The 27,011-nt window shown below is 42.3% G+C and overlaps 1 protein-coding gene across 4 annotated transcripts in view; it reads left to right on the forward strand.

The window, feature by feature from the left end:
* Positions 1-1,562: 1,562 nt before the first annotated feature.
* BCAT1 (branched chain amino acid transaminase 1) overlaps positions 1,563-27,011 on the forward strand; it is a 75,211-nt gene continuing 49,762 nt past the window's right edge. The window contains exon 1 of one of the 4 annotated variants that reach the window (XM_076342671.1): positions 1,563-1,712. Coding sequence is in view for 1 of the 4 variants with exons in the window: in XM_076342643.1 (XP_076198758.1) it covers positions 9,355-9,363 (9 nt within the window). In the remaining 3 variants the exon portion in view is untranslated. Of the gene's footprint in view, positions 1,713-1,749; positions 1,784-5,867; positions 5,910-9,253; positions 9,364-27,011 lie in introns of those variants that run through there. The other 3 variants (XM_076342663.1, XM_076342652.1, XM_076342643.1) reach the window with 3 other exon arrangements.

Below are 27,011 nucleotides of genomic sequence, written 5' to 3' on the forward strand. Positions count from 1 at the left end.
CTCTCAACTAACTTTTACCGAAGTTGGCTCTATCCTAACAATTCCAAAGAATCATCACTTCCTAATTTAAAAGGAAAAAATCCCAGCTACATCTAGTTATATTTGTTAAACTGTGAGAGGTATAATGTTAATCTGTATGTAGCTCATGGCCAGTTATTTTCAGTGAACAGTTGCCATTTATTAACCAGGAATACTTTGACTTTGTTACTGCTAACGATATGGTACCACTGTAGTTTAGTCTGTATCAAAAACATGGTAAAGAAAGGTATCTTTTCTCTGCAGCAGCCATCAAAGGAAAGGTTTTATTGGATTGCTTTAAACTTGTTTCCTCGCCAGATTTCAACGTACAGACTCATCTACTTGTTGCTTTTCTGGTTCACCTGGTTATCGGGCTGGAAAGTAGAGTCCACATCCCTAAACCAAATGTAGTATGTATGTCTCCCTTCTGTCTCTTCAGATGTCACTGCCAACCCTTGGACTCCCGTCTCTTATTTCTCTGGCTGACGTGTCCTGGCTTGCTTTGGCTGTTACTTCTGCCCCTCAGATTGCCATTACCAGCTATGACAGCACTAGCATGCCATTACCAGACCAACAGCCAGCAGAATTTGGCCTTTGCAGCCTGTCTGTTCTAAGCTTTACCCCTCTAGTATTGGTCTTGGCATATTAAAGCGTCTTTCAGAAGACTTGGATCTCATGCTCAGTCCGACAAAGAGATTCTGCAGCTGCTGTAATCCCTCGCCAAGCCTAATTTCAGCACAACTATGCTAAAGCATCCTCCTCAAATATGTAACAATTTACAGAAAAATGACAGGACTGATGTGGAGTAATTTGGTGTGGAATTCATTATCTCAAACTAAGTGTTATGACTGACAATTTGGGATGTTGCTCAAGATCTACTTATAGGAATGCATTTATGTGGTTTTTACTGCTCATTAATGTGCCTAGTTTACCTGCCGAAGTAGCGCATGTCTGGAGGGATACTTGCTGAAAAGCATGTGTATTCCTGTATGCTTTCTAGCAGATACCATTTTTCATTGAAGTAGTCATACCACTTTGCTGGGGAACGTAACGGATCTCCTATAAAAATAGGTAGGTCTGAAGTATCTTACTGCATATGATGCCGAAAGCTCATGAAAGCATTGGGTTCCTAGCTGACTTACCACACACAGGAATTTCTCCACTGAAAGGGCGGCAGCGTTTAACCCACTGTTGGGTGCAGGGGTATCGATCTCGTGAAGATCCAGGAGCCGAGACGTTTCGAACCGAGAACGGGCCTCCTGCACCGTTGAGTGACAGCGTAGCTGACCGCGGGCAAAACGTAGGTGACCCGCAACCTCTTCATTTTCCCTTTTTTTCCGGTGCCCGGCTCTGAATCTCGGCGCGGGTCCGAACCGGCCCGCCCGCGATCAGGTGCGGCGGCGGCCCCCCCGCGGGGCCGGGGCCCCCGGCGGGGCGCGGGGCTGCCCGCGGCCGCCAGGGGGAGCCACGAGGAAGAGAAAGGCCGGGGGGCCGCCGGGGAGGCGGCGGAGCGCCACCCGGCCGCCGGGGCGGCGGGAAGGGCCCGGGAGGTGCGGGCGCTTGGCCGGCTCCTCGTGAGCACCAGCACGGGGCCTGTGCTGCCCCAGGGTGCCCGAGGCGGCGAGCGGAGTTACACCTGCGGAGCCGGGGACTGGAGATCGAGTGGTGGTACCTCCTGTGGTCGAGGGCAAAAGGTACTTTCTTGTTGTCGTCTTCTTCTCAAATCAGCCACGCAACGAGCCAACAGTTCGGGGTCCTATAGCCGGTAAGCGGGACCCGAAAAACGTCTTGAAAATATCTGGCCGGTTTGTTGTGCGCTTCTGGAGTCTTTTTAAGCTTGATTTAGTTTAGACTGGGGAGCTGCAATGTGGCTTTAAAACACGAAGCAGATGTTGAGCTTTTTATAGAGAGCCGTTTGTGCCAAAACGCTGCACGTCGGCCCCCCTCTCAGCTGGCAGGATTTGAGCAGTCGGGTTGTAATTTGGAGATTGGGAAGGCGGGCGCCTGCCACTTGCCCGCTGCCTCGCTGCCTCCTTTTCTACCGGCACTCAAAAGCTCTTCCAGCAACATCAGAGAAATCAAGGTTTCACATTGATTTCTACAATGTAATTCTGCTGCTTGAAATAAAAGGCATTTTTGGCCCAAAATGTTTTACACCACCCAAAAAAATCACATTGGGTTGGTCATTAAATATTGATTTAGTTTCCATACTGAAACCAAGCAGTTCAGCAGCGAGTCTTCCAGGTGGCCTGCTGAGTGGCTTTTGTCATTAACCGTCTAACTTTGCGTGTCCAAAGAAAAGCAACGAAGCTGGGGAAGGGTCTGGAGCACAAGTCTTAGAGGAGCGGCTGAGGGAACTGGGCTTGTGTAGCCTGGAGAAAAGGAGGCCGCTGCTCGGGTACTGGCTGGGCATCAGTCGGCGGGTGGTGAGCAATTGTACTGTGCATCACTTGCTTTGTGTATTATTATTATTATATAATTATAAGGAGACCTTATCGCTCTCTGCAACTACCTGAAAGGAGGTTGTAGCGAGGTGGGTGTCGCTCTCTTCTCCCGAGTAACAAGCGATAGGACGAGAGGAAATGGCCTCAAGTTGCACCAGGGGAGGTTTAGATTGGACATGAGGAAAAATTTCTTCACTGAAAGGGTTGTCAAGCATTGTACAGGCTGCCCAGGGAAGCGGTTGAGTCACCACCCCAGAGGTATTTAAAAGACGTGTAGATGTGGTGCTTAGGGACGTGGTTTAGTGGTGGACTTGCCAGTGCTAGGTTAACGGTTGGACCTGATGATCTTAAAGGTCTTTTCCAACCTAAATGATTCTATGATTCTATGAACTTATGTGAAGAATTATCCTCAACTTGCTTACCTGCCCCAGAAAAAAACACAACAGCACAAAATATCAAGTGTTTCCACTCTCTTACTTTTCTGCCAGTTTTTAAGCAGGCCTGAGTGGGGGAGAAAAAAGTGACTTAGTGGTTATGAAATCTTGGGAGTTACCTTGGATGGGGAAAATGGGCTGGTGAGGAATCATGGTGCTTCTCTTAAAAGGTGAAGGGGTGGGTTGATTTGATGAGAACTCAGGATTCATGCGGCCCGGGTGCTAAAGCCTCAGATGGAGCTAACCGAGGGGGGCTGTGCTGCTGACTCAGCCTCTGAGGTGCTGCTGCCACCTGCAGCATCTCCCTACGCCCCCATTCCCACCTCTGGTGCACCTAAACTAATTTTAAATGCCTTTTGAAGGCTTTGCTTCAGAAGCATGATTGACACTTTACCTTCTGCGATGCAAAGGAAGCTAGCCCCATTCTGGCAGGGCTATGGGGTGGGCAGCACTGAGGTGAGGCAGGTGTGGTGGCCCGGAACCTTCTGGAAGAGGCCTGTGGGGAGGGGCCCCGCACTGCCCCCGCCCTGCCCCGCTGCTGCTGAGGAGGCTGTGAGGAGGGGAGAGGCAGAGGCAGAGGCGAGGAGGTAGAAAACAGAAGTCTGGAAGAAATGTTGGAAACAAACTCTTGGTTAATTCCCAGAGCATAATGTTTTTCTTGCCTCTCAGGGCAGAAATAAGTGACACATTCACAAAGTGCTTATTTAGGAAGAACGTGTAAAATGCTGTTTCCCTGAGTGGGTGGGAATGAAAGGGCAGGAGATGTTGTGTTTATTCAGTTCCAATGACCCTCACACATGCAGGCCTTTTCCTTTCAGCCTTTTTCTTAGTGTTTTCCTGGTTGTCAGGTGTTCTGTGGCTGCTTTCCCCTTTATCTTCTCTCACAACTCTTGTTTTTTAATGTTTCTTTTTGAGAATGTAATTATGCAGTCTACCTCTTTGTGAGGATGCCGGCTTAGACGCTGCCCGCCCTTTAGCATCTACAAAAATTACTTCCTACTGTCATGCTTTTTATCTGGGTTTTTTAAACCCAGATCACTCTATTAATCCATTTTACAGCAGAGCCCTCACACAGTGGAGTTGGCATGTCCAAGGAGGTGGAAAAATGGCATGAGGATGGAAATGAGGAAACGAATGCCAGGAGAAGGTGCTGCCACAAAAAGATCTTGCTTCTCTGAAAATAACATCCACTGAAACCTTGCATCTCACTCGAGCCCTTCTGTGAGGTGACATGTGCCTTTGACTACAAGAGAGGCCACTGTGCTTTTATCTTTCTGTTTCTACAAAGAATCCTGTTCCTTCTCCTTTTCCAAAATGAAGATTAGTAATTGCAACCGTCGCTTTCTGTGTATAAGGCTTATTATTTCAGCTTCTCCTGTCATTGTGTTGTAGCCCAAAATGACAAGACTCTAAATGACCTGTCCTTCTCTGAAATAATTTAAAAAATTATCTTAGCTTAATATTTTGTACATATATGAACACATATATACGTATAATATTTACATAATACATTTTTCTTTTTTTTTTTTCTGTTAGGAAATTTCTACACCGCCAACCTGATTCTCATCCAAAGGTTTCTCTTTCCCTCACTTACTTCAGGATTTTAAAAACTTTCCACAACTGTATTCCCCGTTCTGCAAGGCAGCTATATGGAAATCATGTCCTGCAGTTACCATCTTAATTGTTCTGAAGGGTTTTAGTTTTGGGACTGAAATTGGTCACAGGTTTTCCCTGAAGAGTATTTTAGATGAAAGTTGATGTTTCCTTATTTTAAATATTTGTGCCAATGCACTTTCATGCAGTTGCAGAAACTAAGCATGATTGAGTTTTATCACAAAAGCTAAGTAGAAGCAAAGTATTTCAGAAAGATCAAAACATACCATTCTGATATTTTTGAAATAGATACTTTTTTTTTTTTCCAGTAGCTTTGGAACACATTTCAAAATATATTGAAATTATATTACAAAAAGCTTTGAAAATTTTAAAAGATCAAAATCAAACTGAAACACAAATTTTGTCAAAATGATACCTTTTGATTGAATCAAAATTGCTTTCCCCACATTTTACTACTGGAAGTTTTCATTCCATTTCACAAGGAAAAAAATCTCAGAATCCCAGCTTGCTCTTAAATGGAAAACCTGGTTTCTACCCACCTTCACCCTATCCTCTTTATGCAGACCGGAGTTATAAGAGGAAACCTTTGAAAGTGTATCAAGCTATGGGCTTCAGCCCTTCATTCCTTACGGAATTACAGAATTATACAAGCTGCCTCTTTCAAAATTCCCCATTTGGCTTTATATCATAGAGCCTTTTCATTTTGCCAATGGTAGTTCCCCATATTTCTGTGGCTAGAATGTGAGTTTATTCAGTTCTGGTTTGGATAATGTGCACGATTGAAACCTCTTTGGTTTACTGCAAAAATTCCACTCACAAGCCCACAGCAAGCAGAAGGAATGCTGTGCTCTTCTGCACAGAAGCTGTGCAGACCGGCAAAAGGAATGGAACATACTAATCACAGGTTTTTGTGCCCACTCTACAAACATAATCTGGCCCTAAGGCCCCGGGTATCGCAGCTCCTATTCACCTTGTGAACCTCTAGAACTTGTGGAAACACTTTGGACTCAAAGCATATAAATTACCTAATTCTCTCATATCTGTGAAAAACTTACTCATTAAAACTTCTAAAGTTTAACAGTGCTGTCAAGCGTTCACAGAATGCTTTGCATTAATGGAAAATCTAGCGTAGAAATGAACGATGGCTTGTTTTATGAAAATGAAATATTCAGAATGTAGAAAATTTACGTTATTAGTGATGGATCAATACAACTGATTGAATCAGTAGAGGTAAAGATAAAGTCAATGTCCCTTGCATTGTAACTTCTGGAGTGTTAGATGAGGAAGTATAACTAGATTGAGGCAATGCAAGCCAACACTGCAAAAATACGTCTGTATGGCACATTTACTAATGGCAATTTCAGTTTTTGGGGTGTCGCAGCAAGATGCAAGTTTTGAGGTAAGTTCGGTAGCTTCTCTGAGTTTTGGTCTCCTTTTTCTGATTTTTATTTCCAAGTTCAGGGCCAGCTTGACTATCAATAAAAAGATCTCTTTTTAATATATATCCTAGGTAACTTGGTGTTTTGGCTTTGCACAAATGCTCTGTAGTTCAGATAACATTTTTCCTTTCCCTTTCCTTTCCTTCTCCTCTTTCTTCATTATGAATTGAATCCCAGGCCATGGATTCTGCTCTGTACCTCAATAGTTGGCAGTAGCTTGAGGATAACTTGAACTTAGAAAAAGGGCTCACAGCACAGTACCCTTCAGACTGGCGAATTGAGGTCTGGAAACAGACCTCAAACTGCATTCAAACAGCTTTTGTTCTAGAGGGATTCAGGATACTGAAGTAAGTCTGGAGAAACTGTAGAACCTGTAATAAGGAATGCAAAAAGGTATATGGATAAATATCACATTGAGGGGCAGACTCAGCGTGACTTTTCTGAAAGGAAATCCTGACCTGCCTATCTAGAAACTTCTTTGAAGGATTCAGTGAACGTGCAGACAGTAGAGGTCCAAGTGATATGGTCGACTTGGATTTCCAAAGGACCTGACAAGGTCCCTTACCAAAGGCTTGCAGAAAATAAGCTCCCATAGGGAAGGTGCTTTTATGGTTGCTCTCATTAACTGGTTAAAAGATAAGAAACAAGATAGAGAGAGTCTGTGCAATTGAGAAAATGGTAGGGAAATGGAGGCAAATAGAGAAAGGACAAAGTTTGCTGATGAGGTTAAAACCTTCAGCGTAACGGTGTTAAACAGTTCAGCCAAACTAGAGCTATCTGCAAAGAGTTGCAGAAGGACCTTATGAAATTGAGTACACAGTTGTCAAAATAACATATAACAATGTCTGCAAGTATTAAATGATGCACATGGCAAAAAAAAAAATGCTAAATTTATGTAAACGGTGATGGGTTATGAATGACCCATTACCTTTCAGGAGAGAAATCTTGGAATTACATCTTGTAAAAATATCAGTTCAGATTAGTGCTCAGGAACAGTCAAACTAGGAAACAGAACACCAGGCATTGTTAGGAAAAGAAACAGAGGAAAAAAAGCAAATTAAAAGTAAATATGGCGACCTGCATTTTGAGAGTTTTGTGTAGTTCATGTCCCCATCCTAAATCAAGGATGCTTACGGGTATGGAACTGTTTTTATATTAAGACTAAAAAGATTAGGACTCTTCATCTGGAAAAAGGAGATGGCTGACAGAGGATTCAACAGGAGTCTGTAAAATCACAAAGTACATAGAGGGCATGAATATTTTGATCTTTGTGTTTACAGTCTCACAGTATCAGAAGAAGGGAGGATGATGTGAAATTTTCAAGTGGCAAGTTCAAAATAAAACAAAATTATGTATTTTTCCACAGAACAGAGCTAAATTGTGGAACTCATTAGCACAAGATCTTACAGATGCCAAATTTTACCTGGGTTCAAGGAACAATTAAATTAATAGAACAAAAATCCGCAAAGAACTGTTAAGCCTAAAGAATCCATCTTTCAGGAAATTGCTGTGGTATGAACCCCTTGAGGCAAAAAGCATATCAGGGAAGTGCCCCTACGTGCTTATTCTATTCTTGTAACTGTTCTGTAGGCATCGGCATTGTCGACTGTCAGAGTCAGGGTATTGAATTAGATGAACCTTTGGCCTGACCCAACATGGTTGTTCCTACATTGTGGTTGTAATCTGAAGATAATTCATCGTGAATGGATTGAATTGGTCTCATGAGCGCCAAGTAGTAGTTCACTGCTGATGAATTGTATCTGTCTGATGCTTCTTCGCTGCCTTCTCTGCCTCCTGCTTTTTGCTCCATCTTTCTTCTCTCCTAAATAGCCACTAGTAAGTAGCCATCACTGTTCACGTGAACTTTCATTTTGGGTAGCGTTGTTTACCCTTGTTTCTTTGGAATCCAAATTTTTGTAATTCCATTAAATAGCACTTTCTTACGTGGCTGAAGAGTGGCAGGAACAGACCTCTACTTATGTTTATGTAACCAATCTCTGGCACTATACAAGAGAGAATAATTCATGTACATCATGCAAAGCAGAAGCTGACACTTTTGACGGTAGCATTGAGATGAAACAGCTTTCTACAACTACTCTCAAGCAGATCAGAAGGGGAAACTTTTTACAAGGACAGCAATAAAGGAAGAAAAGACTTAACCGTAAAATCAGTAAAGATGAAAGTAAGCACACTGTGAACATTACACTGTGGTTACACTGGGATTTTCTCTTAAAAATCCGTGGTTTTGTTGTACTACTGCTGTACAGTTTCACTGGCAGCGGCACTGGTAGAAGTAACAGAGTAGACCGGCCTCTGATGTTTATTCTCTTGTCTTCAGGTGCTGGTCTGCCTGCCAGTCACCTGCCTGCCAGGTGCCTACGCACAGCAATCAGAGACACAGCAGTGCAGGCCAGCTGGCTGTAAGATGGCCAGCCGAGGTATGAAGCTCTGTGAAGGTGTAGCTACATGGACTTCAGCATGGACTAGGCACCGGTTAGCAGGGGGAGGACCCAGAGCCCCACTGTGAAACATCTGGTAATCCCAGCTAGCTCCAAATAAAATGGGTTGTGTGGGCTCCTCCCGTGTTCGTGTCTAGAGCTGGAGGACTTAGCACAAGTTGTGCACGTAGCGGTAGAAGGCGGAAGGCCTGGGGAAAGCCTGCCTCGCAGCGAGAGAGCTGAAGGGCTTGCTAGTGACGGGAGGGATAAACTGCGAGGTGTTTGGTGTGTCAGACAACTTGGACGCAAGAAGGAGGAAATGACTCAGAGACTGAAAATGATGAGTTTCTTAATGCTTGTTAAGGGAGAGGGGTAGGAAGAACGTGTTATCCTCAGTATAAATTACAGTAAAAGCATTTAATTAGCTCTGCGTGTTAGGCGCAGCGCATGATGCGGGGCCATTTTAGGGACGAGCCACGGGCCACGACTAACCCTGCAAGCCGACCTGCCCCTGCGGGTAGGTGCGGGCGGTGGGTCAGCGCCCGCCGGCGTCGTCCCCGGCTGGGGCGCTGCCGGTGCTTCCCCAGGGCGAGGGCGAAGCGGGAGGCGGCGGGGCGGCCCGCCGGGAGGTGTGCGTGCCCGCAGGGAGGAGCGAGGCGGGGCGGCCCGCAGCCCCTCGCCGCTTTCCCCAGCGGCGGCCGGCGTGCGCGCCGCCCTCGCCCGCTGATGCAATCGGAGCCCGCAAGCGGCGGCAGCGGCAGCGGCAGCAGCAGCAGCAGCCGTCCCGGCGGCGCCCGCAGGCGGCTCGGCCCGCCCCGAGCCCGCGCAGCGCGCCGCCGCCGCCGCCGCAGCCGCACCCGGGGGCTCGGCGATCCGCGGGGCTCCAGCGCGAGCGCTGCCCGAAACGAGCGGCGGCCCGCCGAGAGCCCGCTCCGCCGCGGCAGGGAAATACCCCCCGTTTGCCAGCATGATCAAGGTAAGCGGGGCGGGTTTCCTGCCAAAATCCCCTCGTCCATCCTTCGGGGCATGCGGGGTAGCAGAGGGACTTTTCCTTGGCAAGCAAGGAAAGCGGTAGTTTACGGATTTGTATTCGCGGATTTTAATGCTCTTCTTTGTTATTTATGCTTTGCGAAGGAGATTTTCGTCCCCAAGAGATTTATTGTTTGAGATTCAGAAGCAGGATGTGTGTGATTCTACCTCTTTCCATGTTCTTTCATTGCAGAGAGCGTGTGTGGAAAAGAAATAATGAGTCGGGAGGGAGAAGGGGGGGGAAGGGAAGGTGTGTAATTTCCTCGGGGGGGGATTTCTTACTGTTTATTTGTAACATGGGACTCTTAACGATTAAAAAGAAAAAAAATGCAAAGGATATGGTCTGCTCGCAGGCATCATGTCTTTTTATGCCATCTTTTTATGTGAGTTTATTATAGGTCTTATGTCTGCCATTGTACTAAAACAGACTATGGGTAAAATCCAGTAACGTGTATTTAGAGGTTTTGAGTAATTTCAGAAATAACTTTAAATAATGGAAGAGGAGTTGTTGGTAGTGAACAGTAACGTGAGACGCGAGCATCTGTGGGAACTATCCTTTTATAAATGTCACGTTTATGTTCTTCTGCTTAGTGAGGCTGATCTGGGGATTAAAAAGAAGTCTTCCTTGTCAAGACAAAGGGTATGGAGATAGCACGGGTGCTTTTCAATTAGATTGAGGGAACATCACAGCAACTTTATACCCTGTGGAACAGCTGCACTAAGAACAATCCTTGGGTTTTGAAGAAGGTCTGTGCTGGGCTGACTGTGAACTTCACAGCTGCAGCCTGATGCCAAAGTTAACAGCTGAGGAAAAACAAGACCGAGTTATTTGCTCTCCTCGGGTAACTATAACAGATGGAATATGGGCGCAACAGGTATGTGACTGGCAGGTGTCTCCCCAGCTCCTCTCTGCTGATGATGACAAGTGTTACTCTCATCCCATCCTAGGTCTCATCAACATTGCTCTCTCCTGGGTGGGTCTGGCAGTGGTGCAGGTGCTACTGGTGATGGCAGGCCTAGAATGGGTGAGTGCTCTGGAGGAGCCTCGGGAGGCGCTGATCAGTCCCATTTGCACTTTCTGCAACTGGAGAGTGGCAGACCAGCCATGGCAGAAAACTGATCTGAAACTGCTCAGGGAAAATACCCAAAGCAGCTGCCCCCAGACAGAATGCTTAGGGACAGAATGCAAGCATGTCAAGGAGTGAGACAGACTGTCATGTTTTATATCACTTTCAATGTACCTGCTGTGTGTCTAGGAAAGGGCATGACCCTGATCTCCAGGGCGTTATCCAGCACCTGGCAGTAATGCTGTGGCATGCCCGTGCAGAAAACAAGTAGCAGGCAAGCCATGGACCTACCTGCCTGTTTGCTCAAAGCAGCGCTGACATCTCATTGGGTTCTTCTCACCTGCACAAAACCTAACTTTGCTTTGTATTTTTACTGTAGAAAAGACAGCATGAAGCAATAGCTGCAGCAGTAAAAGTACACTCTTGTAACTTGCAAGTGGTGCAGCCTTGGGCAAGTCAGTTCTGTCTGAGCCCTTTACCCTTTATTTGCCTCAGCTGTTCAGACTGTAAGCTCTTCAGGGTTGTGGCTGTCACTGTGTATTTATAGACCACGTATCAAAGGTGCAGAAAATTACCATTTGACTATCACGATACTTATGCAAAAACCAATAAATTTATAAAGGTATCAGTAAGCAACAGCATTATTACAGCTCCTTATCCCTTCATCTCCCCCTTCATCATTTCCTGCTTTTACTCAGAAGCCTCCCTTTCTCCTTGAACCATTTCCAGCCCAACCTCAACCCTCTCTTTCTGGCCTGTTTAAAGGAATGCTATGTATAAGAAATGAATTATGCCTCTGGTTTCTGCAGTCCTGCTTTGTCCACCTATTGCACTGATTGTTACTGACAGGCCTAGCACTCCTAGCATTGTGTGATCCAGTGGATATTCTGATTTTTCCCATGGAAATTGAGTTTTGAAATCTGCTGCAAAGTCATAGGTAAAAAAGAAGATTGCAAAATCATTAGGTAGCTTTAACAGAGTTGATATCTTGCTAAATCAGTCCGTAGGCCATATCCTTGATTTAATTTGATAGATGAAAATAATTCAAATGGAATTCACTAGTGATGAATTTATCCCTGGGAGGGCAATGTTAGGAAAGGAGGTAAATCCGCTCAATAATTGTGTAAGCACTCAGTTACTCTGAATTTCTTCAGCCATTTTAAAACAATTTATTTGGTGTGGGCGTGCTAAAGAATCAGAACAGACATTATTTTCATTACTTCCTTATGTTACGCCATTTCCTTAAATGAATAATCATAGCTGAATGTATAGCGAACTGCAGATGATTAGTAGGTTTGAAGGCAGGACCTTCGGTGTTAGAATGAAGGAGCTAAGGGGCAAATTCTGTTTGGAAAACTTGCACAATTAGCCTTCTTAGGCCATGCACGTGAGGACTGGCATCTTCATGTCACTACAGTGACATACTACGTACTCCACAGTGCTAGATAAGCTCATCAGAGACTTCTATGAGCTCAAGCCACTGAATACTGATTGTAGCTTTTGATAATAAATTGTGGCTATCCAACTGCCATGATGGCTGTAATGTAGAGATTAAATGTACAACCTTCATCTTGAATGTCTGAATTTTCGTGATACTTGGGCATAAACCAAAGTTGTACATGACCCTAATTTGTTTTTCATAGCCACTTACATGCTTGCAGCTTGATACCTCCAATTCTTACATAGGATGAAGTGAATGGGTGGTCCCATTTACCTTGGAAACAATTTCATTACTTTATGACTTTACACATTAAAGGGACAGGTAATATTACCTCATAAAATAGGGCACCTGTTGTAGAAGGGCAGTTTAGCAAATATTACCATATGCTATTGCAGATGAAAATCCACCGTTACGCTTATGGAAAGGCCTAATGTTGCCCTTTGGTGTGTACATCAAATGGTCCAAAAGAGTTAACATGAACTAAATAATTGAAACTATCTTTAAAACGATCAAGAACTTTTACCCGTCTGTCTTTTGTGCATCTTGGCCCGTAGTTTATTACTGTTTTTACAAACTAATGTCATAATACCCTTACAACAGAGTTACTCATTTACTTTCTTCCCTTGAGGCCTGCAGTTTGTTCCAAGTTTTATTTTAGAGTATACCTGATGCATTAATGAAGTGCAGCATATGACTTCTTGGTAGGTACACAGCTATTGCTAATTCAGTTTGCCTATTAGAGCATTTCACACAATATTTAATAAAAACACTCTTAGTAAGCACAGAAAATACTTTGTTTTTCCTGGTATATGAATAGGGTTTAATTCCACTAGGTTCTGATTGTGTTAATTTCCACTAACATTCAGAGAGATCAGCGCCATGCAAGTCATGTCCACTTGTTTAATTTTATTTAGAGTGTTGTCTTAGGGGTCATCACTTCTGTAATAAACACTTGAATTTGCATTACCCTTACTGAGAGTGAACTTTTTTAAACTTCGACACTGAGAGGCTGTGGGAACTGGGTTTGTTCAGTCTGGAGAAGAGGAGGCTTTAGGGTGGCGTAATAGCAGCCTTCCAAAATCTAGAGGAAAATCAAGGAGATGGGGCCGGGCTCAGCAGTGATGTATGGTAGGAGGATAAGAGACAATGGCATAAATTGAGATGAAAGAGGTTGGGACTGGATATAAGGAAAAAATTTCCCCTGCAAGGACAGTCAGGCAGTGGAACAGGTTGCCAAGAGAGGCTGTGCAGTCTCCATCCTTGGGAGTTCTGAAGACCCAGCTGGATAAAGCCTTGAGAAACCTGGTCTGAGCTCAGAGCTGACCCTGCTTTGAGCAGGAGGTTGGACTAGAGACCTCCTGAGGCCCCTTATAGCCTGGATTTTCCTATGGTCCTGGAAAAAAGCTTATGAACTAAGACTTTTTTTTTAATCCAGTCTTAGTCTTTGACACAGTAGTGTGGATCAGTACATGTTTGTCCAGAGGTCTGCTTGCTAGGCTTTTAACAGTACAAAGAACTCTGTGCAAAGTTGGTCTTTAAAGTCACCAGTATAGGCAGATTTCTTTGCAGAAGGTAATTTCTTTAGCATGTCAGTATAGTAGTAACATTTTGTTCCTCTCTGTTATCTTGAGGAACTCCAAGTGCTTAACAGAAGAGGTTGAACAGTAATGTTGGTGCAAGTCTCTTCACAAAAATGCTACTTTCTTTGGACCCTTTGGAGTTTGTTTGTTGGGGGTTTTGGGGTGGTTTTGTTTTTTGGGTGGGTTCCCCCCCCCGGGAGCCTTGTTGCTTTAATTACCTCATTAGGATCCATGGTAAGGTTTATCAATACTCCATCAGTGTGCCTACCGCTGAGCCAGGAAAGAGGACTGTACCTCATTCCTACACTCTCAATACCTTCCCTCTAAGTACTGTACTTTCTTTCCCCATCTGCATTGGAGAGCCAAGCTAGTACTTTTTCTCATAATCATAATACATCCTGGGTTTGCTAGACTTTTTTTTTTTCTTCTTACCATGTATTTTAAGAATAATTCTTTAAACAAGGATCATTGTACCAGTAGGCACTGGCCATGGGAAGGGAAGGGGTATGTCCAAACTCCTAGGGCAGTTACTAATGTCAAGGGAAAGTTAAGGGGATATCTCAGGGATTCAAACATCTTTTTCTTAAGGTTGGTGTTTTTATAATACCCCTGGCTTTTTAAAAAATAACAGCTTCTTGTTGGTTTTGAAATGAATTCGCGAAGTCATCTTTTTACTTCTTTTCAATGCAACTGACTGCAAGTAAAGTTCAATGCACTGTTAGAATTCTTACAACTTTTGAAAAGGTTCTGTCTAGTAGTTTTCACTTCTGTAATATTTGATGCTAAATTTTCTAAATTGTGTAATTTTTCCTTTGATATGTGGAAAATAAAACACTGGCAAAACTATATGAAGTACTGAAAAAAAGGAGACCTTTCTGATTTTCTGGAATGTGAATTTTAAATTACTGTATCTTAAATATAATATACCATACAAAATTGCATATTCTACTCTTAAAACAAAATTATTAATTCACAAGCTTTTATACAACTGCATATCATCATGCAATTCATTAAAAAACACATCAAGTCCACTTAAAATCAGCAGTAATAGTATAATTTCTGTTGATGCACGGAGTTTCTCACCCTCCAGTAAAATAAAGGAAATTCTTAATCAAAACAATATGGGGAAGAAAACTTTGTAGCAAATTTTAATACTTGCAGTATCCTCAACATATGTAGCAGGCTAGTTGTTAAGTAAGTTTCTTACCAGATGCATGATGCAGGTTTTACTTCCCTGATTTTAAAGTTTGAGGAAACAGGTGGAGAGGTTAAGTTTTTGATCCTGGATGAATAAAAATGCTTTTTTATAGGTCATTTTTTTGATAGGATCTATAGTTTTACAACATTCAAAAGTACCATAATAATTTTTGAGAACAGAACATGAAGATTTATTAAGATCATCGAATTATGAAGGTCACAGTCAGTGCTAGTGTGAAGAGTCAAAAACGTAAGTCCTGAATCCTGCCCTATACTGTGGCAGTGTCTACTTAAAACTCAATAAAACCCTTCCTAATTGCTAGAAAGTATTGCCTGAAGTATAGGGGGTGAAAGCTGTAAAAAATGAATAGTTGTGTAGTAGTATAGAAGTGTAATGTGAGCCAAGTTTGTTCCTTACACAACATGAAGTAGTAGTTGTAGCATAGGGTATTACAGCACACAGTGGCTACGCAGCCACAATTTTTGCCACAGCTGTACAGCTGCATGTATACATGCATGCACGCAGGAAAAAAAAATCATACTGTATTCACATGCTCGTATATTTGAGGCATTTATCCATCATGAGTACATCATTTGTTTTTTAAGCAAGTATGGTGGTTAGATACGCTGTAACCTATTTATATGTGCATGGGAACTAAATTGCAGACTCTGCCTTAAACTGGATTAACTGTCTTTAGAAACAGAAGTGCAGTTTGCGAGACAAATGAAACAGTTTCCCATGCTGGGAATTGTTTTGTTTCTGTAACCGTAAAGCAAGTCCATTGGGTTGTTTGACTGTATTTGGTTCAGTTCAGTTTTTGTTCTTTCTGTATCCTTCTAACACGGCTGTGCTTTTTTCTAAATCTGATCCTGTGCTGTGGCCCGGTCCACGGCCCAGGCTTCGTCCTCAGTGTAACACAGTGCTTTACAGAATGCAAAGTCAAGTTCTGTAGTCTATGCTTTTTTCATATTGACAAGTGTCTGTGCCATTAGAACAGCTTCATTTTTTAATATTATCCTTTGCCTTTCAACACCTTTTCAGAGATGATTTTTGGCATTTAGAGGTTGATTCTCTTCTTGACACCTGGAGATAGAAGTTCAATAACATCAGCATTCCTTTCTGGCTCCCCATTGAGCTGAAAATGCTGCACTTACAATTGTTTCCTTTTGGATCTTCTTTTAAGTGGTTTTGCTGTAGCCAGCAATGTTTTCATCGTGTCAATTGGGCAAAATATTTATTGCAACATACATATAAAATTAATGTTCTGTCCTGCCATTTCCAGGTGAACTGGATTTCAAAAGAGGACAGTTCATCAGATCCAATTCTAAACTGTTTTAAGATGCTTAAGATTATCTTCATAAATTCAGAAATGACAGAGACATTCTAGTCAAGAGTATTGATATTCATGTGGGTTGAAGCTGGGCAAAACCCTTGGTTCATGGGGGTGTTACAAATAAGTCATTTGTCAATTTAGATTTATTGAGCTGAACAGGGCTGGTTGGTCATTGATACAGATGTTGAGCTGTAAGAGGACAAGCCTACGTTACTTGTCATAGGCCTGTTTATTATCTTCATTACTAGTGCCATTTCTTAGTATTTCAAACTTACCATGTTTTCTAATAGAGACTGTGTCACTCTTGATTTGTGACGACCTTTTACCATACTATAATTTTGGCAAAGGGCCTCTGTTTGCTTTGCGTGCTTAATGCGTGCTTAATGCTGACACCTCTACAAATACCTCATCCGTGACCATACTTTTTCAAGGCCACTTTTAATGTGCTGAGTGCTATTTTGCTCTCAGATTCCCTGGGCAGAATCCAGTTTGCTCTGGGCACTGTCAACAAATGATAGGGGATTTCAGATGAAGGGCTTGCTCACAGGTTATTTAGAGAGGACACATAGGGTAACTTTAATGCAACTCCAAAATTTTGGACTGTTAGAATGTGTGATTTTTTCCCTGTCATAGAGTTGTTACACAGCTGAATATATACTAAGTAGGTGGAATATCTGGCTTTGTCACTAGTTTAAAATATTTTACCTCTTTTGAGCAGTCACCATCAAGAAAAGCAGCTTCTTGTGGCTGTTATCTTGGTGTTTTTCCACATTCAAGGCAGTAATGTGTGACACCGTACAGTGACACTGTAGTTGTGCTCTGCTTTTCTTGGCTTGTTAGTAAGCTTCCATGGGATTATTTACATTTGCTTGGTGTGGTGGATTATGCTTACTACCTTTCGTTGTACCCGCTGAAACTCATAAAGACTGTAAAGCAAGAGAAGTTCCTAGCATATTCTGAGCTGGATGTCTATCATGCAAATACGTTCCCTCTCTGTAGTTTGTTGTTAATTTGAACAAGAACACGAACATCATGGTAGGTGCTGTCTTCAAACAGGTTCCAAGGATTTTCCCTGCGGGTTAGCTCTGTTCCTAGTGCCCTTTACATCAAGAGGAAAGCTTCAACTTCTTTTCTACCTTGTTGAATTGTGTCCAGTTAAATCAAATTAAGGCAGTGTTTGAACACACAGCAAAAGACACGTCTGAAGGATATAACCCAGGCTTTGGTAAAAGCCAGGGAGAGATCTCCCATTACTTCAAACCAATTATGCCAGGCTTAAAACCCACTGGAGCTAGTATAGGCAGGTCTTCTGCAGCCGTCACCTGTGTGCTGTTATGCAAGAAGCTTGCATAGGGCTTAGCTGTGAATAGAGTGCGCAGCCAAGACCACATCGATCATTTACACTTCTTCTTCCTTGAGAAGAACTGTAATGGATCTGATGGGTATGTCTCTATAAGGAAGAGGAGCTATAGATTTAGTTCCTGGGGAGCTGTGAATGCCCTATTCTGACACCTGTCCACCTCCCAGTGAATTCTCTGAAGCAACTGCCAACCAGTGTGAGGTATGCCGATGGGACAATCTATGCCTAAATTTCCTGTCTGTCAAAGAGAAAGATATTTCTACCTTCCTTCACTTAGGTGTTGTGACTGTAGAGACAGTATTAATTTTTAAGGCTTCCAGGTTTTACAGTGAGAAGATTTGTTTAAAGCTTTTAAATAATGAAGGTCTCAGTTCTTTACCTGGAAAAAACAGTAAAATAACTGCAAGCGTCATACAGACCAGCCCACCATCAGAATTCAAGAGAAAGCACAGTATTTGCAACACCTCTAGACAAAGCTTGGTGTCTTTCTGTTTTGTTTTGGGTTTGGTTGGTTGGTTGGTTGGTTTTTTACCCTGGCTTGCATCACCCGTTTAAAGAGACCTACTAGATCACTCAATCCACTGTAAGACTTGAAAGCTCAAGCCTGGGTCCTTCTGCAGCACTGTGGCCAAATGTCCAGGCAGAACACATATCTGGGTGTATACAGTTCTACCTGCAAGCAAAAAACAGGGACTATGCTCAGCCATTTGAAAAGACCAACATAGCAGAGAAGCACATTTATAAGGGGTACTCTTCTGACTAGTCAAGCAGAGTGTACCTGCAGTATTGAGCCCATTCAGATCCCCAGGTTAGATAGCCGCTGCCATGCTTTATCAGCTTCATCTGTTAGACACTTAACAGCTAAACAAACCGCTTGGGAAGCAGGGAACAGGCAATAACTGCACTAACAGCCTAACGCAATACAGAAAGTCATGCTGCTTATGCTTTTGCACCAGTGGCATTTGATACTCAGTGATGAATTAAATAGGCCATGCAAAGTTATCAGGGCTAGATGTGATATCAAGCCAGCGTATGTCTGCCCTTTACAGACCAGCAACCACATGCACAGTTGCATAATGTTTTACTGTACTTAGTGGTATTAGAGAGCCAGCTGTGTAAGTTACTGTTTTATTATCTCTAGTAGGACTGTATACAGGACTTGTGGTGAAAAAAGTAACTCCTTTCTCTTCCAAAAGCTTCCCCCCCCTCCCCCCCCCCCCCCGCCGAGCTTTTGTTTTCAGTGTGTGATTCATCACTGCTCAGTGTCTTATGTAAACCTTTATTCCAGTGCAAAATAGACTTAAATGGGACACGGTCTAAGCACTCTGAGAATAGCTACAAATGACCCCTTATACAGGCCAGTGATTCAGGCCTGACCCTGTGTTTCTTCTGGTTCCACTATAGTTATGAGGGAGCTTGCAAACAGGAGTATGTCCTTAAATACACGTTTTTGTCTGCTAGCTCTTTTCTTTAAGCATGTCAGTTCTCATTTTGGAATCCATCACTGTCTCTGCTTGTGGTTTGTGTTTTGTTTTTTGGTTTTTTTTTCCCCAGGAGTCTACAATGATTTATTTGCAAACTGCAGAAGCTTTGGTCTCCCGCACTAAATTGTCTGCTTCCAGTTCTAAACCCTCAGTAACTCTTCAGACAATGATTTTATTTGTTTCTGCTGTGTATGCATTCATGTTATTCACATTATCATTTGGTAATTGCATCAAGCCACTTGCCTTGGTTATCAGCTGCAGTATTTGTGTGTAGTTTCCACCATTAGGCAATTTCACAAATAAATTGTAAGCTATATTTTATGCATCTTTAAATCAGATCTGTACTTTACCTGTACAGCTGTCTCAGAATAAAAAATATAGCCAGTATAACTGAATCCCTGAGAAAAATCAGCAGAATAGTTTTTATTGTGCTTAGGGTCATCTATGCTGGTATAACAGTGCAGTTAAAAATGCATCCCATAGCTCTGGTTAACTTTACTACAAAATCTTAAAATGCTAATTTAGTACCTGGGATTATAGAATACATGAGCAAAGAGAAATGTTAGAGAAAACATAATGAACACAAGCTTCCCTGTGGTTAACAGCAAAGCCCTTTTACAGTGGTAGGGGAAAGTATGTAATAGCATTTATAGCCTTTCTTGTTGCCAGTTCGATGTAAAAGATCTCATATCAATGAGAACTGGGCCTAAACACAATAAAACCATGGTGACTTTCAGATTTTCATTTATTTTGTTTGAGCAATAACCATATCACATAGCCATGAGACACTATCTGGTTAGAAAACAGGCGGATGAATTTATAGGTCAACCAGATCCAGCTGGTTGCTTTAACATGTTTTTCTTTATGCCATTCTAGCAAACAATGCACTTGTTAAAAACCTAATTAATGCTAGAGCGGACAAACAAACCAACAAAAGAGGCACTTAAAGGCACTGTTCATAGGAGTTAGAGATGGAAGAGCTCCATTAGGTCATCTGCCTATTCCCCTAATAGTAGGAGGCTGTTTTCCTCAATCAGAAGGGAAGAGTCAGTGAACTGAGCAAGAGGGTAAAGGCAGAGGAAATGGCACTGGGGAGTGACAGAGCAACATGAGGGAAAACAAACAAGAACAGTATGAGCAGCGGGCTTAGAAATCAAGGTTAAAGCATATTGCATTTGCAGGTCATTCGCAAAGAGGATTTCTTCAGAGTACTTGCCTATTTCTGTAAAGAAAATAGGAAGGAGGATTGTATGGTTGTGCAGGAAATGTATTAAGACAGAACTAACTATTGAATAAAGGGACACCATGCAGAGATGTACAACTGCTTTATGTCCTGTATGGGATGGGGCAGGTGGTAGGTTTTCAATATTTTTCAGTTGGGAAGGATCACACTTCAGACCCCATGTTTTATGAGTGTAATTCACAGCTCATGTTGTAAATTTTCTGAAATATCTGGCAAAATAATTTCAGCATGAAGCTGAATAGATCCCTGGTCAGATTCTCCTTAGAGTTAGTTACAACAAATTAATCTATTTTCTATTTTTGGTGAAGTCTTTTCTTCCCTTTAGCCTTGATAATCCAGTTTGTCAAGCACACGTTCTTTTTGGATTTCAGAAGTAGTTATCCTTCACCTTGCCTTGCCTTGCTACCTTTCAGGTGAACTGATACAAGCTTTCTTGTACAACAGGTTAGGCATTACTGCACTCATTCAAATATTAATTTAAGCACTGAGTCAAAAAATTGGCGTTATTTCCTAGAGAGGTTTCTCACCTGAGTGCTGACTGCAATGACTTTACTTTGGCAACGTTGTCCTGCATTTATTTAATCTCGTGAAACCAACTTGGTCTGCTTTTACAGTTGTGATATAGTTATAAATGTTACTAAATATGAATCTTGGATGGACTAGCTGAATATTTCCATTTCTTTATGTTCTCTGTTTTAAGGTTTTTCTAACCAATAAGTTGTGCTCATATAATCTGAATTGTCTTTTATTTAAACATAATAAAACCAGTGATTCTTGTTTTAAGAGAAGCATATTTCAGTTTTATTCAAACTACTTAAATTGATTTAAATTAAACCAAGTAAACTGCTCAAGCCAGAAGATAAGTGCCTGCACAGTCTTTTGGACTAATTTAATGATAATCTATTTAATTCTACCTTACTTTATGCAATGCAGCTTTCTTAGATGAAGAAACTCTTGAATGTTCTAGGCCCTGATGCTTTCACTCTGATGCAAACTTATCATTAAATAATGTGGAAGCTTTCTTTTTCTGTTATGCTAGTTGCCTTGTATTTTTCTTTATTGTATACTGTTATTACACTGCCTTGCTGTTGAACCAACATTAGTGCCAGCTCAAGGTTGAACAAGCAGCCACAGTAAGGTGATAATGCCCAGCAGACGAGGCATCAGGGCAGATATATGTTAGGTAAGAGTAGTCTTAAAGAAATGTATTGGAAGTGCAGAAATCAACACAAATGAGAATTCTTGGCAAACTAAGTAAAAAAGCTAAGCGCTGAACGTGCATGTGCCAAATTGTCCTTTTTTTTTCCTTTGGTTCCCCCCCCAGTGCTGATCTGTGCATACATTGAGGTGTACCATTGGAGCTGCTCTGGGATTAGTGCTGTACATGTTCTTTGAGTTCATCGTTGAAGACTGGCAAGCCAATACATGGAGAGTGCTCCAACCTAACGAACAAAGATACCTCAGAGATCTCTGTTTGGCTTGATAAGTGGTTAGAAATACAATTTAAGAATTAGTCTTCTTGCTCCTTCTGTCTTGATTTTTAAAAGAGTAGATTTAAAAGAAGTTATGTGGATAAGGCGTGCCATGCTATCATGTAAATGATCCAGCCCAATGAATGTACTTGGTGACACTTGCATGATAACACATACATATGTCTATGTTCATGTTCACATACATACAATATAAAGACAGTATTAAACTATTTTTGTATCATGCAACTATTCCCATGACAGCTGAGGTAAACATGCCTGGCTGTTAGATTCCATAAGTGAGCTTCCTGAGCTCTGGAAGTCTTTAATAAATGTTGTTAAGTAAATACCTTTTTAGTTGATGTTAAAAATAGTATTATATGACTTGGCCCTACAGCAATATTAGAATTTCTCTCTCAGTCTGACAGCAGGTGGTTGGTTTTTTTTTTAAAGCTATGAACATCATTACTGGTTTTTTTATGCAAATTCATCTTTTATGTGGTGTGGCTGCCAAATTGTATTGACATTTCCTAGGGGCAGATGAAAACTGTTTTGAAGTCATGGAAGTGTTTTATATGACTGTAGCAATACACAGAATATGTGGCATTTGTGCATGTTGGACTCTATTTTATACCTGGAACAGAAAGGCAACTCTGATTTGTGTGGTTTTGAATGCCGAACTACCTGTCATCACGCACTTGATTTGGCTCGCCTGTAGGCAGCACCATAGTACAAGTCATGTATTAAATTTATTGATCTGCTAGATTCCTGGAATCTGATAAGTATTCTAATTTCATTATCCTTCCAGCGTAAATTAGAGCATAAAATATTTCTTAGACACTTAGTAGCCAGAAGCAAGCATGGGAAAAAGCAGTAAGACACTGTTTTAGCTTGGAGAAATGTCTCAGAAAGGACTTTCTTCATTGAAAACTATTTTTCACATGACTTCAGACTGAGAGGAAACTCCCACTCCATCTTTGCTGGGGCCTGATGACTGCTACAAGATAGTCTTGGTTTTAAGTTCCTCTGCATAGCAGGAGATGGGGTTGCCTTGGTAGAAGGAACTATATGCAGCCACAGCTGTGTGTCTGTGGTTTATTTGCTTCTTTAGGTTCTCATCCTCCATGAATAGCCAATGCCTGCCAACAAAGCACGGTCTGCAATTCTTTTGTGGGCATGAAACTGGGTTTTCAGATGTTCCCTGTTACTGGTAGTACTCTAAGCAGGGCACTGGTGCTGTTGATGAAATTCTCACTCAGAGTGGAGACATCAGAGCTGTCTGTGGGCTGCCTTGGATAAGCATGCACTGGTGAAACCAAAAAGATGACTAAGGATTTTGTGAAACTGCAGATCTTGAGTTGTTTTGAAAAGCGGCCAATGTGATTTCCTAGCTGAAAGTGTGAACTCTGTAGAAATTATTTGCAATTTATTTCTTTACTCCTACCTTCCACTAGGGGAGGTTTTCTGTTCCCCAGCGGTGAGAAGAGTTATCAGACAACAGGGAAAATTAAGTTAGCACAGAACTGATTAAAGAATTAGATTTCATTGTAAAAAGGTGACAAAGTACATGGCATATAGAGGTAACTGCAAATTTTTTTTTTTTTTTGAGAACTGGTGCCATTTTTTTTTATCAAATAATGTCATACACCGTAGGTTAAGGAAGTGCAGTTTGCAGCTTAAGTTTACAGTGATGAAGCTTCTGATAATCTTCAGTTCCTATTTCGTAACTGAGGACGAGCCTATGGGATAATGGGGTAGCTAAAACCTAAGAACAGCAGTTTGACAAAGGATCTGACAGAATTGCAGTTTACAGAACAGATAATCCCAAACAAGAACAAAGACATTGGTGCTACCACTGGGTCTCAAAAGCCACCAAGTGTGAGGGCACGGAAAAAACTAAGGCAGACTCATGAAGTCTAGGGAGTTTAGGGAGGAGATGGGCCTATTTTTGTAGCAGAAGGTCCTTTCAGCTGAAGGGCGAGTGATCTGACTGCATAAAAGAGGTAGAGTCTCTGTTTTGAAGAAGCTGTGAGATGCAGGAGGATACCCTAAAAGACGAGCATAACTAGAGGCACGGCAAAATGGTAATAGTGAAGTTGGTTGGGTGCTCTTGCAAGTCAATACTTTGGCTGCAAGGTCTCATGCCTGTAACAGAATAGCAGTCGGAGAAGGTGTGCCAAAGACAGCAGGGAAAGCCAAGAGGCATTGATTGGAGCATCCTGATGCTAAAAGATTTTGAAAATACATGTCTAATGCAGTCTGAGGACCAAATGCAGGAGTTGAATGTTCAGGTTTGGGAAAACTCTAGCAGAAGTGCAGGTTTATACTGCACTTATACTATTAAGTATAAAATTTCCGAAAGTGCTGGTAAGTGTTACACACACAATGGCCCTTCACATGTTGGGAGGAGACTAACCCCCCTAAGGCCTACCTCTTCTTTATGTAAGAGTTAGATTGGAAGTAAGTACTAATGTGAGGGAGAACTATTATCCAACTGAGTGTATTGTGATTACTTTTGTAAATGCTAAAGGATTTGCAATGATTATTATAGCATTGAGATCTTCTAGAAAAGTAAAGACAGAATTACCTATCACCAGGTCTTTATTTTAGTAGTGTTTCTTGGTGATACAATGACATATAAAACCAACTTTTAACAAAATTTGATCTAGTGTAATGTTTTACACTTTTTTCTCATACAGGCTTTAGAGTAATCATAAATCAATGTGCAATTTCAGTATTTTTGAAGGAAAACTGTGAAATGCTGTCCTATTTCCAATTTAGAAAAAGCAGTTACATATACCGTAAAGAAAATGTTATCATCTCTACAACACAACATAGGAAATACTGTCATGCTTGTGTAATTGCATAGCAACTTGATACAGACTTGAGTGACTTTTGCGGAGACATTGACCCAGTGGCTCAAATGTATCTTTAGGATAACATCAGTGTTTAATGGATGCAGTTTTAAATCTACCATGCTATTAAACACAAAGGGCAAATTCATGCTTGGCATATCTCCCTTGGCAATGTTGGCACTAAACCAGGGAGTAATTTTCCCTATTGCATTTAACAACATGTTTCAGATTTAAAAGCCATGGAGCCATTAAAATATGACTCCATCAATTAGAAAGTAATTGTGGTATGTCTTTCTAGTGCTGAGGGATTAACTCAATTTAATCTCAGTGCGGTTAACAAAGGCAGTTAGCTACTTGCTTTAAATATGAGTTAAATCTGTAAAACATAATGACTTCATGGAGAACAGGATTGGCCCCATGGCACATGCCCAAAAAATGGGCTGTTGATTTAACTGAGTTCAGTGGGAACCTTGAACTGAAGGGCAACACGATCGAGCCCCTAGGGGCTGTTCCTGTAGGTGGTCCACACTTGAAATTCACATACAAGTTTTGTATCTTTTTAAAGATCATGAAAGAATATTGAACGATATCCAGCTTCGGTCCTCTGTGTTGATGCCAACACTTGCTTTAGGGCAACTTCATAAAGCAGAGATGGGAAGAAACTGAAGCGTAATGGTTGAGTATTTGTCAGTATTTGCTGTCACTGGTAATTATTATTAGAAAATCCAACTTTGCATGCTAGATATTAGACAAAAGCTAGCAATGGAGCTGGAGCTGCTTGAGAAATTCTTGCTCCACAGCTGGCAGTTACCATCCTGCTAGCTGGTAACCAGCACACTCTCCATCCTAATTCACTGCAGTGCAAAGAACAATCAGTTGGCTTAATTCACCTGCAGAATACTTAACTATTATAAACTGATGGTGTCATGAAGGCCTGGGATTTTACCACTGAATTTGGAAGTATTTGAAGAATTACAGGGAAAGGAAGGACCTGTTACACAGTGCTTAGTTCAGACTGTCCCTCAGTTTGGGAAACACTTTAGTCCTGCTAGGGTCTGACACTGAATGCCATTGAACACTCTACCAAAAAGACTTGCCTTTCTGGAGTAAAAAACCATATTTTTAATAAGGTTTTAAGGTAAAGCATATTGGTACATTGTGAAGAGATTTGTGATTTCTCTCAGCAGATCCTCCTTTAGTTGATAGGAAGGAGCCTGTAGCTGTGATTGCATGTCTCGCTATAGAGGGTTAGAAAAAAAGAGGAACAGAAAGGTTAAAGCTGATGGTGAGAAAAGGCAGGAGGGATGTTATGGCCTCCCTGGGGCGTTAGGGGGGAGGGGAGAGGAAGTGAGATCTGTTGTGGCTGGGAGTTTGCTTTTTCTTTTGTTGGTAGCAAGCCTACTATCTGTTAAAGGTCCACTGAAGATACCGTGCTTCCTCCCCCCCCCCCACCGTCTACTGTATCCCCAAGATCTGCAAAAAGGGAAAAAAATCACGACGTGTGTGTCATGCTTCACAGCCCATGAGCCATGCGGCCCCAGTCCTGGCCCCACAGTTTGGTGGCTGCTGCAGGACTGTGGTGGCTGGTGCCTCCCCGGCACTGCCATCCACCCTACACGCAGCCCTCCTTGTAGGGTGAGGGCTGCTCCCTGGTTAAGAGCTTGGGGCAGGGATCTCACAGGCTGACCATGAAGGGTTTCCTGTGCACCTCTTTCCTTCAGGGGATTATACCTTTGACCTGGGGCTTTCCCACCTGGGCTGGGACTTCCCACCCAAGATGCAGCGAGGCTGAGGGGTGGCAGGGTGAGAGGCAGCCATCAAGTGGTGAGCAGCCAGTGCAGGCTCCTGCTAGGGCTTTTCCCTTGTAGGGTTGAAAGCCCCTTGCCTGTCAGCCCTGGCAACAACCTCCCTTAGTGCCTCTGTCTTTCCTTCACCCCCTTAGAGAGCCCCTCTGACCAGCCTGACCGTTTCCTCATGCCCACCCATCACTGGCCTCCTCTCAGCAGCTAGCCATCCCTGCTGCCATCCCCTCCATCTTGCCAGTTGTGCTTCTCTAAAGCCATCCTCCTAGTCATCCCCTTCATGGCCCATCCCCCAGACAGTCTTGCTCCTGGCACCTTCCTCCTTCTCCCAAACCTCTGCCCCCACTTTGCCTTTCGAGCTCTTTTGGAAACAGGAAATGCTGTCAGGGCTGTATCTGTCTCCTTTGCTCCATGCTGTTTGGTGTAATATGCATTTACTGGCCATTGGCAAGGAAGGTCTAGCTAGTGCAAGAGGGTCCACAAAGATGCTAGCCTGATGCTGTGGAAACTGGGGATCTTGCTTTTAGGTAGATGGCTTGCACCTGTCTGTTATACCTCTGTTGCTGAACAGAAGGATGCCGAGAACTATCACTCCTTTTCTTTCAGTTCCTTTCTAGCATGGTCAGTGGCAGAACCCTTAAGTTCAACATAGCAGATAATCCAAAATACTCTGATTATGTATTTATGTAGGTGGGCATTCCTTATCACTGTCTTCATTTAATGAAGGATTTAACAAAAACAGTTCTTTCCCTTTTTCTTCCAT

The sequence above is a fragment of the Aptenodytes patagonicus genome, chromosome 1 (assembly GCF_965638725.1).
Source record: "Aptenodytes patagonicus chromosome 1, bAptPat1.pri.cur, whole genome shotgun sequence".
NCBI classification, from domain to species: Eukaryota; Metazoa; Chordata; class Aves; order Sphenisciformes; family Spheniscidae; genus Aptenodytes; species Aptenodytes patagonicus.